Source organism: Nomascus leucogenys, chromosome X (assembly GCF_006542625.1).
Source record: "Nomascus leucogenys isolate Asia chromosome X, Asia_NLE_v1, whole genome shotgun sequence".
NCBI classification, from domain to species: domain Eukaryota; kingdom Metazoa; phylum Chordata; class Mammalia; order Primates; family Hylobatidae; genus Nomascus; species Nomascus leucogenys.
Window position 1 is genome coordinate 1,289,302 of NC_044406.1, and position 17,093 is coordinate 1,306,394.

Below are 17,093 nucleotides of genomic sequence, written 5' to 3' on the forward strand. Positions count from 1 at the left end.
CCATGCAGGCTAATTTTTTTTATTTTTGTTTTGTAGAGCTAGAGTTTCATCATGTTGCCCAGGTTGGTTTTGATCATGGGAGTGATCCTCCCTTGGCCTCCTAAAGTGCTGGGTTGACAGCCACCATGGCCAGCTGGTTTGTTTCAATTTGAGTAAGAAAATTTAGGAATCGGGGCTCCAGCTTTTTCACTGCAGACATTTATTGTGGGTCATCTTCCCTAAGGCACCAGCAGAGGGGGAACGGGCCACAGCAGGGCTGCAGCCACGGTCTCCAGATGTTGCCCAGCCTGTCCAGCTGCAGAGGAACTGGGCTGAGTGTCCGCTGGTGTTCCCGCACCGCCTGCTGGACTCGTTCCATCACCTGATAGAACGCAGGCTCTGAGGCTGGTGTGAGGATGTGGGTCTCAGAAGGGTCTCTTGAGAGGTCAAAGAGCAAAGGTGGATCATGGTGGACTACTTTTTCCCCAAAGCACGGGCAGACCTTTCTTCCATAGCAGGCACCGGCTCCCTCTGGCTGGAACACCGGGGTCACAAAGTGGACTTTCCACATTGTTCCTCCTGGTGGAAAGACAATAATTACCGAGTTGGCATAGAGAAATAGGGTGCATTGCTGGAGAATGGCATCTTCATAGGGCTAAAAGGTAGGCATAACCCAAGCGTCCATCGATGGATGGACAGATAAACAAAACATGGTACATCTTAATGGCATACTGTGCAGCTATGAGAAGGAATGACACACTGACACAGGCTGCAACATCAACGAACCTTCAAAATACTACGCTCAGAGAAAGAAGTTACAAAAGAGCACACACTGCATGATTCCATTCATATTGAATGTCAAGGATAGGGAAACACATAAAGACAGGAAGTAGAGTAGTGCTTTCCAGGGTCTGCAGGGTGTGAAATGGGGAGTGACTGCTGATAGGAACAGTGTCTGCTTTTGGTGTGATGAGAATGTTCTGGAGCTACATAGACGTGGAGGTTGCACAACACTGTGAAAGCACGAAGTGCCTGTGAATTGCACTCAGTCAGTTTTTTCTTTTCTTTTCTTTTCTTTTTTTTTGAGACAGAGTCTTGCGCTGTCGCCCAGGCTAGAGTGCAGTGGTGCAACCTCCGCCTCCTGGGTTCAAGTGATTCTCCTGCCTCAGCCTCACAAGTAGCTGGGATTACAGGAGTGCGCCTGTAATTGTTCACAAAGAAGATGAAATCGTGTTAAGGTCAGGTGATTAAAACATTTGGAAGCACATCTAGATGCATAAAATAGACTACAAAAGGCTGGGCGTGGTGGCTCACACCTGTGATTTCAGCATTTTGGGAGGCCAAGATGGGTGGATTGCTTGAGCCCAGGGGTTGCCTGGGCAACATACTGAGACCTTGTTTCAATTTAATAACTAAAGAAAAATTGGAGACCAGGCGTGGTGGCTCACGCCTGTCATCCCAGCACTTTGGGAGGCCGAGAAGGGTGGATCACTTGAGGCCAGGAGTTCAAGACCAGCTTGCCCAACATGGTGAAACCCCATCTCTACTAAAAATACAAGAAATTAGCCAGGTGTAGTGATGGGCACCTGTAATCCCAGCTACTCAGGAGGCTGAGACAGGAGAATCACTTGAACCCGGGAGACTGCAGTTGCAGTGAGCCGAGATCGCGCCACTGCACTCCAGCCTGAGCGACAAAGACTAGTCTCAAAAAAATAATTACAAAAAAAAAGAAAAAAAGGAGACTAGAAAAGTCTTGAACACATGTGTGTGCAAGCATGTGTATGTGCATGTGTGTGTGCATGTGTGTGTGCATGTGTGCGTGCATGTGTGTATGCATACACGTACGTGTGTGTGATGATGATAAAAGCTGCACTTCGTATAGTGCAGGGAAGAAAGAATGAAATATAGCCCATACATGGTGCCTAAACTATAGGTAACAACTCCCCATCGTTTTAAGACGATTGGCAGGTGATCTCAGAAGGCATGTCGCTGGAGTGAGAGGGACACATATTGACAAAAGCTAAATTTAAAAAGCTCGTGGAGAACAACGGAAGCGCGGAGACATGGAGATGGACTCGAATGCAGCTCCATCGCCAGCCTGTTCTAGGGCACGGTGCTGTCCTGCACAGACAGACTCTTTCCCGAAGGGTGTTAGGAAGGGGCTCCCCTACTCACTGTCCCGTTGATGCCACCTGGCTGCGTGCAGAAACCTCTCACAATAATGCATCAGGAACTCGTGGTCTGAGTGCTGGGCTGTCCCCAGGAGCAAGGGCAGAAGGTCTTGGCCGTCGATCACTCTGCAGGAAGGAACAAGGCATGGCTCAGGGTTGGAACAGGGACTTTGGACATTTGTCCCTCCAGCATCCACCAGTCCCAGCTCCAGGTGCTGCACTCTCCTTATGTTGTATCAGTGGAGGGAAAGTCTAGTGTGAACGCAGATGGATGGTAGGCATGTGTGTGCATTAGCACGCTTAGAAGAAGAATGCACCAGCTGCCCACGTTAGTCACCACCAAACATCACCTTTGGCTAAAAAGTAATTAACTGGCCGGGCACAGTGGCTCACGCCTGTAATCCCAGCACTTTGGGAGGTCGAGGCGGGTGGATCACCTGAGGTCAGGAATTCGAGATCAGCCTGGCCAACATGGTGAAACCCCGTCTCAACTAAAAACACAAAAATTAGCCAGGCGTGCTGGTGTGTGCCTGTAAGCCCAGCTACTCGGGAGGCTGAGGCAGGAGGATCGCTTGAACCCAGGAGGTGGAGGTTGCAGTGAGCCGAGATCACACCACTGCACTCCAGCCTGGGCAACTGAGTGAGACTCAGTCTCAAAAAAAAAGAAAAAAAAAAAAAAAAGAAAAGAAAAGCTGAAAGAGCCAGCACCCAAAGGCTGGAAAGTAACAAAAGCCCACTAAGAGTTCTGCCCAGGCCTTTCCTGGACCTTGAAGCGCGACAAAATAATTCTTAACAGGACCCATTTAGGATTAACACATTTTATTGGGGGTCTGAAGATACTCCCCAGGCCTCCACAATGAAGTTTTATTGAGAGTCTAAAGGAACTCCCCAAACCTCCATGATTTAGCAGGAGACAAGATAAGGGTAATCACCCCAGCACCTGGAACCATCTAGATTAAGTCAATTTACTGAGGCTCCAGAGGAAGGTCCTCAGGACTCAGACCTTAGTTATAGATTAAAGGAAGTTGAATCACTTATGTCTTTAGATGAATACACACTTACATGTGCACATACAGCTTAGAAGATATAGAAGCTCTGGAAAACTTTGTAATTTGGAGTTGGTCTAGTGATAATTTCCAGCCCTTCTCCCCGTATCTGGTTACAGAAATAAAACTCCTTTCTTTCCTCGTTCATTTGCATCTCGTTATTGGGCCATGAGAATAAGCAGCCCGACCCTCGGTTTGGTCCGGGAACAATTTCATGGACGCCTTACTGCAAAGCCAAAGTGACGTTTTCATTTGCCGTAAGTGTTGCCATGTCTGCAAAGCTGCATTGTTTCTTTGGGTTGTTCTGTACCTGTCCTGGGGCACCTCGCCGCCCGCCAGCTGGACCACGGTGGGGAAAACGTCCATCAGGCTCGTGGGCTCGCCAATCACTCGGCCGGCCGGGAGCACCCCGGGCCAGCGGAAGATCCCGGGCACGCGGATCCCACCTTCCCATCCTCCCATGCCCTTCCCACCTGTGTTTGAACAGAAACAAAAGAAAGTGGTTAAAAACCAGAAATAGATGCTCAGCCTGGGTGATTTAACTTTTCTGCTTGTTTCACTTGTTTTAAGTTTCTCTCTCCCTTAGTCTCTCAATTTCTCTCTCTCTCTCTCTGTCTGTTTTAGTGACATTAAAACATTCAATCTCGTGTAGTTCCCCTGTAGAGGTTTGATTTAAAATTTTTTATTAACCTTGTTGTTGGTTAGTGTGCATTGGATTAAGTTAGGTCCTTCACTGCAAATGACTCTTGTTCTTATAAGAGGAGACACAGACACAGAGGAGAAGGCCACGTGGAGACGGAGGCAAAGACTGGAATGATGTGGCCACAAGCCCAGGGACGCCTGGAACCCCCAGGCGCTGGGAGCGGCAGGAAGGATCCTCCCCTAAAACCTCAAGAAGAAAGTGGATACAACTATAATGTATTGAATGGTGACCCCAAAACATGTTCATGTCATATCTCCCAGAGCCTATAAATGAGACTTTATTTGGAAATAGGGGGTTTGCAGATATAATCAAGTTAAGGACCTTGAGATAATCCTGGATTAGGGTGGCCCTAAATGCAATGACAGATGTCCTTCTAAGAGACAGGAGAGGAGACACGGACACAGAGAAGAAGGTCACGTGGAGACGGAGGCAGAGACTGGAGTGATGCGGCCACAAGCCCAGGGATGCCTGGAGCCCCCGGTAACTGGGAGAGGCAGGAGGGAGCCTCCCCTAGAGCATCCAGAAAGAAGTGGATTCAATTGCAGTGGATTGCACTTAGTCCTCCTGAAAGATATATCCACACCCTGATCCCCAGATTCTGTGAGTGGGACCTTATTTTAAAAAGGGGTCCTTGTAGATGCAATTAAGTATCTCAAGATCATCATGGAGAAGGGTGGACTCTAAGTCCAATGACAGTGTTCTAAGAGACAGAAGAGGAGACACAGATACAGAGGAGAAGGCTACATAGAGACGGAGGCAGAGACTGGAGCGATGTGGCCACAAGCTCAGGGACACCTGGGGCCCCCAGGAGTTGGCAGAGGCAGGGAGGAGCCTCCCCTAGAGCTTCTGGCGGGAACATTCCCCTGAGACACGTTGATCTCAAACTCCTGGTCTCCAGGGCCGGGACAGGATAAATTCCTGTTGTTTAAAGCTCCCCCAGTTTATAATACTGACATTCTTCGTGGCACAGAGAACCAGACTGGGTAGAGGATACATTAACATCAATGGCGATGAGATAAAGAAGGCTCCTGAGGAGTCAGGCCTGCAGTGTGAAGCTGTTTTGGGAAGGCATTAGTGGATGTAGTTGGCATTTATATATCCCGTTTTACACATGTACTAGACTGATGGATCCATCTACTTCAAAGCACATATACATCATAGGTGTATTTGCCAACATTAGCCTAAAAAGGCTCTTTCAAGGACTGAAAAATAAAGCTCTCTAAGCAGGGAGAAGACAACATGTGTAAGCACAACAGTGTGAAGCCGTGTACACGGGGCAGCACATTTTAGAATCTTTGTGGGACACAAAATAATGGCGTGTTGGAAACAATGGAATACAGGTTTGAATATAATGTGGCCAGCTAGATGTCTACTCTTCTTCCTTTTTTTTTTTTTTTTGAGACAGAGTCTTACTGTGTCACCCAGGCGAGAGTGCAGTGGCATAATCTCAGCTCACTGCAACCTTCACCTCCCAGGTTCAAGCAATTCTCCTGCCTCAGCCTCCTCAGCTGGGATTATAGGCGTGCGCCACCACACCTGGCTAATTTTTGTATTTTTAGTAGAGATGAGGTTTCACCATGTTTGCCAGGCTGGTCTCAAACTCCTGACCTCAAGTGATCTGCCTCGGTCTCCCAAAGTGCTGGGATGACAGGTGAGAGCCACTGCACCTGGCCTTATCCTTCTTGGATGCATTGGCTGAAGGTAAAATTCAAACCTGAGTCCACACAATGGAATATATTCAGCCATGGAAAGGAATGAAACATTTCCACAACACCGATGAACCTCAGAGGCATCATGCTAAGTAGAATAAACCATTCACAAAAAAACGCCACATATTGCACGATTTCATTTACATCAATGTCTAGAGTAGGAAAATATACAATGATACAAACTAATTTTGTGGCCAGGCATGGTGGCTCACGCCTGGAATCCCAGCACTTTGGGAGGCCCAGCTGGGAGGACTGCTTGAGTTCAGGAGTTTCAGACCAGCCTGCGCAACATAACAAGACCCTATCTTTACAAAACATAATTTTAAAAATTAAATAATAAATCAAAAATAAGTTTTTGGGTGATGGATGTTAGCACAGGGGAAAGGGAGTGACTGCTATGAGTAGAGGAGTTTTTTGTGAGGTGATGAAATGTTCTGAAAATAAACAGTGGTGGGCCACATGTGGTGGCCATGCCTGTCATCCCAGCACCTTGGGATGCCGACGTAGGAGGATCACTTGAGGTGAGGAGTTTGAGACCAGCCTGGGCAACATGGCAAAACCCCATCTCTACAAAAATACAAAAATTAGCCAGGAGTGGTTGCATGCACCTGTAGTCCCAGCTACTTATGATCACTGAGACAGGAGGATCACTTGAACCCAGGAGGCAAAGGTTGCAGTTAGCCAAGATCGTACCACTGCACTCCAGCCTGGGAGATAGAGCCAGACTCTGTCTCAATAAAAATAAATAAAAATAATAACAATAAATTTTACGAATGAAAATAGTGATTGTAAAACAAAAATAAAATTCTAAGGACCCCCAACCATCTGAATGGACTTCCTCCCCACCCGGAGCTCTTTAAAAACTTAACCTGAGAGACTGTTTGAGGCCGTGACAGGAAGCGGGGGTCGAACATGCCTCATGATTGCTCTCTGGCATTAACATCCACACAGCCTTTAGGTCTGAGAAGAAGCATGTTACAACCTCTTGTCTCTGAAGCCTAGTACCTGAAGGCTTCCTCTGCAAATAAGAACTTGGGTCTCCACAATCTTTTTTTTTGAGATGGAGTTTTGCTTTGTCGCCCAGGCTGGAGTACAGTGGCACAATCTCAGCTCACTGTAACCTCCGCCTCCTGGGTTCAACGGATTCTCCTGCCTCAGCCTCCCAAGTAGCTGGGATTACAGGCACGCACCACCACACCCAGCTAATTTTTGTATTTTTAGTAGAGACAGAGTTTCACCGTGTTGGCCAGGCTGGTCTCGAACTCCTAACCTCAAGTGATCCACCTGCCTTGGCCTCCGAAAGCATTGGGATTACAGGCGTGAGCCACTGTGCCTGGCCTCCACAATCCTTTATCTTAACCCAGACATTCCTTTCTGTTGATCCCAGGTCTTTAGAGAAACTCGACGAATTGTCGACCAGGAAATGTTTAAATCTACCTGTAGGCTGGAAGCCCCCTGGCTTTGAGTTGTCCCACCTTTCTGGACCAAACCAATGTGTCTCTTATATGTATTTGATTGCTGTCTCATGCTTCCCTAAAATGTATAAAACCAAGCTGCGTCCTGACCACGTTGGGCACACGTTCTCGGGACCTCCTGAGGGCTGTGTCACGGGCCATGGTCACTCCTATTTGGCTCAGAATAAACCTCTTCAAATGTTTTACAGAGTTTAGCTCTTTCACCGACATGATGATGGTTACACAACTCTGATCATCTACTAAAAACTCCTTAATTGTGCACAAAAACATGGCAGGCCACGTCTCACTAACACAGGCCTCTGTAACAACTGTTTCAGCACTGACTGAGCGGTGAGGTTAAATAGTAAAAGCTGAAACAACCAGTGCCTGTATACAAAGGCTGGGATATAACAAAAGCCCCCCAGGAGTTTTGCCCAGGCCTCTCCTGGGCCTTGAAGCGTGACAAGATAACGAAGGATTTCTTAGCAGGACCCGGTTAGGATTAAACAAGTTTTATTAGAGGTCTGAAAAATCTCCCCAGACCTCCGTGATTTAGCAGGAGACAAGGTAAGGGTAATCAGCCCTGGCACCTGGACCCATTTATTTATTTGTTTATTTATTTATTTTATTATTTTTGTTGTTGTTGAGATGGAGACTCTCTATTGCTTAGGCTGGAGTGCAGTGGCGCGATCTCAGCTCACTGCAACCTCCGCCTCCCAGGTTCAAGCGATTCTCCTGCCTCAGCCTCCCGAGTAGCTGGGACTACAGGCGTGTGCCACCATGCCCAGCTAATTTTTGTATTTTTAGTAGAGACGAGGTTTCACCATGTTGGCCGGGTTGGTCTCAAATTCCTGACTTCAGGTAATCTACGCACCTCGGCTTCCCAAAGCGCTGGGATTACAGGCATGAACCACCATGCCCGGCCTCCTGGACCCATTTAGATTAAGTAAATTTACTTTGTCTCCAGGACTCAGACCTTAGTTATAGGTTAGAAGAAGTTCATCACTAATGTCTTTAGATGAATGCACACTTACACGTAGGCATACAGCTTAGAAGGTATAGAAGCTCTGGAGAACTTTGTAATTCTGAGTTGGTCTGGCAACAATTTCCAGACCTTTTCCCTGTAACCGGTTACAGAAATAAACTCCCTCCTCTCCCAGTTCGTCTGCATCTCAATTTTGAACCACCAGAATAAGCAGCCTGACCCTCAGTTTGGTCCAGGAACAAAAATTCAAACTGGAGTGTGTCAAATCACCACTTTCGCCCTGGGTTGGAAAAATCACCGTCCCTGAGCAGTGATATCGACCCTCCTGGAATAGATTGCCCTGTTGGGAATTGCAGGGAAGAGAGAAACTTGCAAGATGAGGATCTGGGAGCATCTCAGTCTTACCTTTATAAATTCCATTCCAGCCACCATACTGGGTGTTTCCAAGTTGATTCTCTAGGGAACCACCATGATCTGATGTAAAATAAATGAGGGTGCTGTTGGTCAAACCTTCCATGTCCAAAGTGTCAAGGATCTGTCCTGCAAAGAACAGATGTTTCTGAGGCCGTTGAAATGGAAAAATATCAGAAATGCAGCTCTGAAGTGTATGCTTTAGCATTTGGGGGCTATCCACAAGAATGAATCCTTAGTTTTAATGCATAATGGAAGTCAGTTGTTGTATAATTTTGATATCCTTTGTTGGAGATTGATGTATGACTTTCTATGTACCCCATCCTTTGGTCAGAATTTTAGGCAACCTACAAGGACAAAATATCAAAAACTTAAAAGTGCAGCATGCAGGCTGGGCGCAGTGGCTCACACCTGTAATCCCAGCACTTTAGGAGGCCGAGGCAGGAGGATCATTTGGGGTCAGGAGTTGGAGACCAGCCTGGCCAACATGATGAAACTACATCTCTACTAAAAATACAAAAATTAGCCGGGCGTGGTGGCACATGCTTGTAGTACCAGCTACTTGGGAGGCTGAGGCAGGAGAATAGCTTGAACCTGGGAAGTGGAGATTGCCGTGAGCTGAGATCACGCCACTGCGCTCCAGCCTGGGTGACAGAATGAGACTCGGTCTCAAAAAAAAAAAAAAAAAAAAAGTGAGGCATGTGAATATTCCCGAGAAGAAAGCATAGGCTGAAAATGCAGACCAGTCCTCAAAAGTGACGCTGAGCTTCTTGCAGCCACATGCAAGGGAACTCATGTCATTAATGTCACTCACAGTTGGCTGGGCACAGTGGCTCATGCCTGAAATCTGAACAATTTGGGAGGCTGAGGTGGGAGGCTCTTTGAGCCTATGAGTTTGAGACCAGCCTGAACAACACAGCAAGAACTCGTCTCTACAAATAATAAAAAAATTAGCCGGGTGTGGTAGTACACACCTGTGGTCCCAGGTGCTTGGGAGGCTGAGGTGGGAGGATTGCTTGAGCCTGGGAAGATAGGGTGCAGTGAGCCATGGTTGCACCACTGCACTCCCGCCTGGGTAAGAGTGAGACCCTGTTGGCCAGGCGTGGTGGCTCACACCTGTCATCCCAGCACTTTGGGAGGCCAAGGTGGGCGGATCACAAGGTCAGCAGTTCGAGACAAGCCTGGCCAACATGGTGAAACCCCATCTCTACTAAAAATACAAAAATTAGCCAGGCATGGTGGCAGGTGCCTGTAATCCCAGCTACTCTGGAGGCTGAGGCAGGAGAATCGCTTGAACCTGGGAGGCGGAGGTTGCAGTGAGCCAAGACTGTGCCATTGCACTCCAGCCTGGGTGACAGAGTGAGACTCAGTCTCAAAAAAAAAAAAAAAAAAAAAAAAAGTGAGACCCTGTCACACACACACACACAATTAACTTTTTCTCCTTCCATGCCTAGCTTGTTGAGGAAACAATTTTTTTTTTTTTAAATATGTCGTTCACCCAAATCTCTGATGGCAATTATTCTGAGGATCCTGGGATTTGCAGCCCACCACCACCTAAATAAACCCTGGGGTTCCTAAGTTCTTTTTTGGGAGGCAGGGATGTGCTGTGCCCGTATACAGGTACTCACCCAGCCCTGACTCACTCAAGCAATATTCCCCTTCCATCCTGTTCTAAACCCAGGAAATATAATGAGTGAATGAGGCAAGACAATCTGGCCCCACAGGAGTTTATATTCCCCTGGGGGAAATGGAAAATCAACCTGCCTAACACATGGTCATGAAGAGAAGCAATGGTGATGCTGTGTTAGGAAACAAAGAAGAAGACGGAAAGAAGAAAGATGAAGAGGAAGAAGTGGAAGAGGAAGAAGGAGGAGGAGGAATATGAAGAAGAAGAAAGAAGAAGAAGAAGAAGAAAGAAGAAGAAGAAGAAGAAGAAAGAAGAAGAAGAAGAAGAAGAAGAAGAAAGAAGAAGAAGAAGAAGAAAGAAGAAGAAGAAGAAGAAGAAGAAGAAGAAGAAGAAGAAGAAGAAGAAGAAGAGAGGAGGAGAAAGGAGGAAGAGGAGGAGGAAAACAAAGGCAAAACCAAAAAGGACCACAGGAGAATGGGGGAGAAGATGATTGGGGAGGAGCTACTTTAGGGGTGCGTCAGGGCAGGCTCTGAAGAGGAGCCAGTGAAGCCTGAGGAAGCATTCCAGGAGGGAACAGCAGGTGTGGAAGCCCTGACAGGGGACAAATGTGAAAGATACTGTGTGGTGTCCACATGGCCAGAATGCAGCAGGTGGGGAGGACAAGGGGGTTGGGTAGAGGTCAGACTGGGATCTGGGCAGCAGCAGGTCATGGGGCTTTTGTAGGTGATAGGAGGAAATTTAGTCCTATTTTCAGCGCAGTGGAGCCACTAGCCACTCTACAGCGGAGAGGAATTTTATCTGCTCTTTCTTTCATTTGTCTGAAATGTAGGATGTAGACATCTTTGGGGCCAAAATTCTGTATGCCACTTGGGAATTAAGACGTGGAAATCTCTGAGGTCATTATTCTCTCTAACACATGGGGATTAAGACGTGGACATCTTTGGAGTCATTATTCTGTCTAGCACATGGGGATTATGACGTGGACATCTTTGGGGCCATTATTCTGTCTCCCACATGGGGATTAGAAAGTGGCTATCTTTGGGGCCATTTTTATGTCTACCACATCAAGATTAGGACGTGGATGTCTTTGCAGCCATTATTCTGTCTAGGGAGTGGACAGCTTTGGGGATGTCATTCTTTCTGCCACATGGGATTAAGATGTGGACATCTTTGGCCGAATCGCATTGCCTCCCATGCATGTGTTATGGAATTCACCCTCTACTAATGGAGTGAAGATCTGTGCTATAATATTTTGGACTCTTAAAATCCAATCGTACTGCAATCGCTGTTCTGCATCTTCTGTCTTTAACCTTCTCATTCTTTGTTTCCTTTCCTGCTTCTATTGCTGGAGGGGAAGCAGCCCGTTTTCCCTGGAAGTGCACTCACCTACCATCCAGTCCATCTCCTCTACGTTGTCCCCATACAGCCCGTGGAGACTCTTCCCGAGGAAGTTCTCCATAGTGATAAGAGGGATGTGAACGTGCAAAAAGGAAACAAAGAGGAGGAAAGGCCCATGCTTATTCCTAAAAATAAATACAAAGCAATTCAGGTTACTTTTTTGGTAAAACAGAGATTGAAGTCCTGTAGATACTAAATCCGGATCTCACTTGTCACACCATTACTCAAATATCTTCTCAACTCTGCTCACCAAAAAGAAACACTCAAAACTCTTCTTCAACAGAAAAATAATTCTTATATTTAGCAGTCTTCCTTTTTTTTTTTTGGCTATTTTAAAGATGGGGTCTTACTCTGTTACCCAGGCTGGAGTGCAGTGACATGATCTCAGCTCACTGCAGCCTCAGCCTCCCAGGCTCAAGTGATCCCCCCACCTCAGCCTCCCAAGTAGCTGGGGCCACGGGCATGTGCTAACAGGCCCAGCTAATTTTTTTTTTTTTTTGGTAGAGACAAGGTCTCACTATGTTTACTAGGCTGGTCTTGAACTCCTTGGCTCAAGTGACCTGCCCCTGCCCATCTCGGCCTTCCAAAGTGCTGGGATTGCAGGCATGAGCCACCATGCCTTTCTGGTCTGTTACCTCTCTCTCTTTTTTTTTTTTGAGACGGATTCTGGCTCTGTTGCCCAGGCTGGGGTGCAGTGGCATGATCTCAGCCCACTGCAACCTCTGCCTCCCAGGTTCAAGCAGTTCTCCTGCCTCAGCCTCCCGAGTAGCTGGGATCACAGGCGTGCGCCACAACACCCATCTTGTTTAAGACTCTTTAACATCATGACTTTTCCCTTCCCTTCTGAAATCTATTTAAAAATCCACACTGGGCCAGGCGTGGTGGCTCACACCTGCAATCCCAGCATTTTGGGAGGCTGAGGCAGGAACATTGCTTCAGCCTAGGAGTTCAAGACCAGCATGGGAAACATAGCAAGACCCCATCTCTACTAAAAATACAAAAATTAGCGGGGTGTGGTGACATGCACCTGCACTCCCAACTGCTCAGGAGGGTGGGGTGGGAGGATTGCTTGACCCTGGGAGGAGGAGGTTGCAGTGAGCTGAGACAGCGCCACTGCACTTCAGCCTGGACAACAGGATTAAAATCCTGTCTCAAAATAAATAAATAAATAAATAAAAACCCATACTGGTCTAATGCATCTTTTTCCCCCCGAATATTAAAATGCTCTAACTCTACTACTTAATGCAAAGTTAAAAGAACTGTAGGTTACTGTCTGACATGACTTTTATTTTGTTCAATTATTTCAATATCTATTTTTAATCTCAAGCTTTAGCTTATAGAATAAGTGGTGCCGCACATTCCATTTTCTTTATAATTGCTATCACGTAGTGAGGATTAGGACATAAAATAGTTATAAAAAACACACTTTACAAATGAGGCATATAGGGTTATTCATATTATTTCCATTGTCCTCCTTGAAAGCAGTATTTTAGCTTCTCCCTCCCTTCACCCGGCCTTCATGGTCTAATCTAGATTCTTGAAGCGTAAGAGCAATGGTGAAGGTGTTAGCCTTAATTAGAACACGTCAGGCTGGGCATGGTGTCTCATGCCTGTAATCTCAGCACTTTGGGAGGCTGAGGCAGGAGGATCACTTGAGCCCAGGAGTTCGAGACCAGCCTGGGCAACACAGCCAGATCCTGTCACATTTAAAATCAAAAAGAACACAACAGTCTTACTTGCTTTAATTTGCAAGCTAATTGTCAATGTCCTTTCTGTCATACATTAGGTATTGCCATGAAGAACTCTCTAAGAGGCTGGATGCAGTGGCTAACGCCTGTAATCCCAGCACTTTGGGGAGCCGAGGCAGGTAGATCACTTGAGGTCAGGAGTTCAAGACCAGCCTGGCCAACATGGCAAAACCCGTCTCTACTAAAAATATAAAAGTTATCTGGGCATGGTGGTGCATGCCTGTAATCCCAGCTACTTGGGAGGCTGAGGTACAGGAATTGCTTGAACTCAGGAGTGGAGGTTGCAGTGAGCCAAGATTGCACCACTGCAGTCCAGCCTGGGCCATAGCTCGAGACTCTGTCTCAAAAAAAAAAAAAAAAAAAAAATTTCTCTAAGAATGTTGTAGGAGATGATGATAATCTCATTGTCACCAGGTAAGTTGACTTTTGATGGTGTCACCATCTTTACTAGAATGCCCTTGGGGGGCATGAAAATAGCTGTGTAGTATTGAGAACTATTTTCATCCCATTTCTCCTGGTCCCACACAGGAAGTTTCCTTGCCATAAAATTGACTGCAGGCTGAATTCTGCCAAAAGACATTTGACTTCTGATGATAGACATTTTTTTAAGTTTATAATTTATTATAAAGCCCTTCGGGTGATGCAGTTTACTTAAATAGTGTCCGTAGTGATCTGAGGATGCTAACGGAATAAGACTGACCCCAGAGTAGCGGCAAATTCCAGCTGACCTGTAACAATTTCTTTTTGAGACAAGGCCTTGCTCTGTCGCCCAGGCTACCATCATAGCCTCACTACATAGCCTCAACTTCCTGGGCTCAAGTGATTCTCCTGCCTCAGCCTCCCAAGTAGCTGGGCCTACAAGTCCATGCCACCACAGCCAGCTAATTTTTAAAATTTTTGTAGAAATGGGGTCTTGCTGTGTTGTCCAGGCTTGTCTCTAACTTCTGGCCTCAAATTATCCTCTTGCCTCAGTCTCCTGAGTAGCTGGGGTCACAGGTGTGTACCACCATGCCCAGCTCAGCTGTAACAATGTTTTAATGGACACAAGGCAAGTCACAGGGCTCCACTGACCCTCATCTATGCCTCATTCTTACCAAAAAGTTGTCCTTCTAGGTCATGGCTATCCCATTCTTCAAACATCAATTGAAGAAGAAGACTTTTTTTTTTTTTTTTTTTGAGACGGGTTCTCCCTGTGTCACCCAGGCTGGAGTGCAGTGATGTGACCTCAACTCACTGCAACCTCCACTTCCCAGGTTCAAGTGATTCTCCCACCTCAGCCTCCCGAGTAGCTGGGATTACAAGCATGCACCACCACATTGGGCTAATTTTTGTATTTTTAGTAGAGACGGGGTTTCACCATGTTGGCCAGGCTGGTCTCGAACTCCTGACCTCAGGTGATCCTCCCACCTCGGCCTCCAAAACCACTGGGATTACAGGAATGAGCCACCATGCCTGACTGAAGAAGACTATTTAGGATGCGTTTTCATTCCAAAACTGAGTGCTTGGAGGAAGCTGACCCTTTTCTGCTGACCTTTTGAGAAAGGACGCAACCTCCTGCAGAATAAGGGGCGTCGTTCTTTGGAAGCACATGGGCTGCTCCGTGATGGTGTGGTTTCTCATCAGAAAGCAATCCGCATGGACAATCAGAGCACCCACAAAATAGGAGCTTGTGAGGAGGAGGACGGCCGAAAGGGCTGACCAGATGACCGGCGTCCACGAGACGGGTATCAGGTGTGTGAGCTTCCCTGCTACCAGTGTGAGGGCAACCAAGGCCAGGACTTGGAAGAAGAAGTTGAGTTTTTGTTCCAGGTTCACACGCTTCTCTGAGAGTTCCCAGCGGGCACAATCACCCATCAAGGAGAAAGGCATTCCGTAGAAATGGTCAAAGCCATGGTGGAGAGGGTGGTGGCAATGATCGCTGGCTGACTCACAGTTGAGACCCAGATGCCATTTTCCTGCGAGGCAAAAAGGACGTTGATGTGACAAGCATCTGAGCATAACTGGACATGTCGATATTGACTGTTTGTCACATTCCTGATACTCTGTTAGACACTGGGGGGCCGGGAGATTGCAAAGAAGTGTGGGCAGCATTAGCTGTTATTTGCACCACAATCTGGCCTCATCGTTTCAGGGGAATGAGGACCCCATGTGTCAGCTTTAACCAAAATATTAGTTACCTGTGACAGGTGGAACAAATTGCTGTAAAACTGTTCGCTTAATACAACAGAAATCTATCCTCTCCCAGTCCTAGAGACCAGGAGTCTGAGATCAAAGTGTCTCCAGGCCACACTCAAATTGGAGGCTCTGGAGGAGGATCCTTCCTGCCTCTGCCAGCTCCTGAGGGCTCCAGGCCTCCCTGGGCTTATGGCCGCATCACTCCAGTCTCCATCTCCGTGTTTCCATGGTGTTGTCCTCCGTGTGTGTCTGTGACCTAATCTCTTGTCTTATAAGGACAGCAGTCATTGCAGTAGGGCCCACTGTAGAGACCTCATCTTTACTTGATTATATCTGTAGTGACTCTATTGTGAGCTGGATCCCGGCCTGCCTCAAATTCATGAGTTGAAGCCCTAACACCCAGGACCTCAGAATGTGACTGTTTGGAGACAGGGTGTTCAAAGAGATAATTAAGATAAAATGAGGTCATTAGTTTGGGCACTGATTTGGTTTGGCTGTGTCCTCATGCAAATCTCACCTTGAGTTGTGATAATCCCTATGTGTGAAGGGTGGGGCCAGGTGGAGATAATTGAATCATGGCAGTGGTTTCCCCTATACTGTGCTCATGGTAGTGAATGAGTCTCACAAGATCTGATGGTTTTATAAATGGGCGTTCCCCTGCACATGCCCTCTTGCCTGCTGCCATGTAAGACATGCCTTTGCTTCTCCTTTGCCTTCCACCATGATTGTAAGGCCTCCCTAGCCATGTGAAACTGGAAGTCCATTAAACCTCTTTTCTTTATAAATTACCCAGTCTTGGGTATGTCTTTATTAGCAGTGTGAGAACAGACTAATACAGGCTCTAATCTGACAGAACTTGTGTCCTATAAGAAGAGGATATTAGGACACAGACACACACATACTCTCTCCAGAGGCTCTAGGGGATGATCCTTCCTTCCTCTCCCAGCTCCTGGTGGCTCCAGCTATCCCTTGGCTTGTGGTCGCATCACTTTAATCACACTGCTTTCTCCTCTCTGTGGCCCAACCTTCCTCTGCCTCCATGTTAAATGAAGCCTTGTCCTTGCACAGTGGGCCCAGCTGGATAATTCAGGATCATCTTCTCACCTCAAGATTGTTCACTTAATCACATTTACAAAGACTCTTTTTGCATATAAGCTAATATTTGCTAGATTCAGAGGTTAGGGCCTGACATCTCTGGGGACCATTATTTAGTCTATTGCACCTTGTTTTGCAGTACAATGATGAAGGCCAGAAAGCACCACGTGATATCATCAGCGTGGGCAAAAGACTTCTGGACTTCGGAATTGTTCTCTCTTTGAGAAACCAGTGTCATAGTGGCCATGGTTGAAGTGGGTGGTGGGTTTTGCAAGGCACACCTTTCAAATTCAGTCAAAGGAATATACTCTTTGCTTCCACGTAGCCACTACTATGGTGTTGACAAAGAGATGTCAGCCACCCCAATGCTGTCTGCCATCTGGAAAACCTCATGATTTCCCAATGAATATCCCATAAGGATAGACTCTTCTGTCTTAGAAAAATTATAGTTGGCTGGGCATGGTGGTTCACAACTATAATCCCAGCACTTTGGGAGGCCGAGGTGAGAGGATTGCTTGTGCCCAGGATTGCTTGAGACTAGCCTGGGTAGCATGGGAAGACCCCGTCTCTACAAAAAAAAAAAAAAAAAAGA

General features: G+C 46.8%; 1 protein-coding gene across 8 annotated transcripts in view; it reads right to left on the reverse strand.

Annotated features, from left to right (window-relative positions):
* Nucleotides 1-176: 176 nt before the first annotated feature.
* ARSL (arylsulfatase L) overlaps nt 177-17,093 on the reverse strand; it is a 33,585-nt gene continuing 16,668 nt past the window's right edge. For all 8 annotated transcript variants that reach the window (XM_030806479.1, XM_030806478.1, XM_012500947.2 and 5 more), the window contains 6 exons: nt 14,763-15,186; nt 11,472-11,608; nt 8,453-8,587; nt 3,507-3,669; nt 2,155-2,276; nt 177-558 (listed from right to left, as the gene is read on the reverse strand). In XM_030806479.1, the coding sequence (XP_030662339.1) occupies nt 200-558; nt 2,155-2,276; nt 3,507-3,669; nt 8,453-8,587; nt 11,472-11,608; nt 14,763-15,186 (1,340 nt within the window). In that variant the 3' untranslated portion in view covers nt 177-199. The remainder of the gene's footprint in view (nt 559-2,154; nt 2,277-3,506; nt 3,670-8,452; nt 8,588-11,471; nt 11,609-14,762; nt 15,187-17,093) is intronic.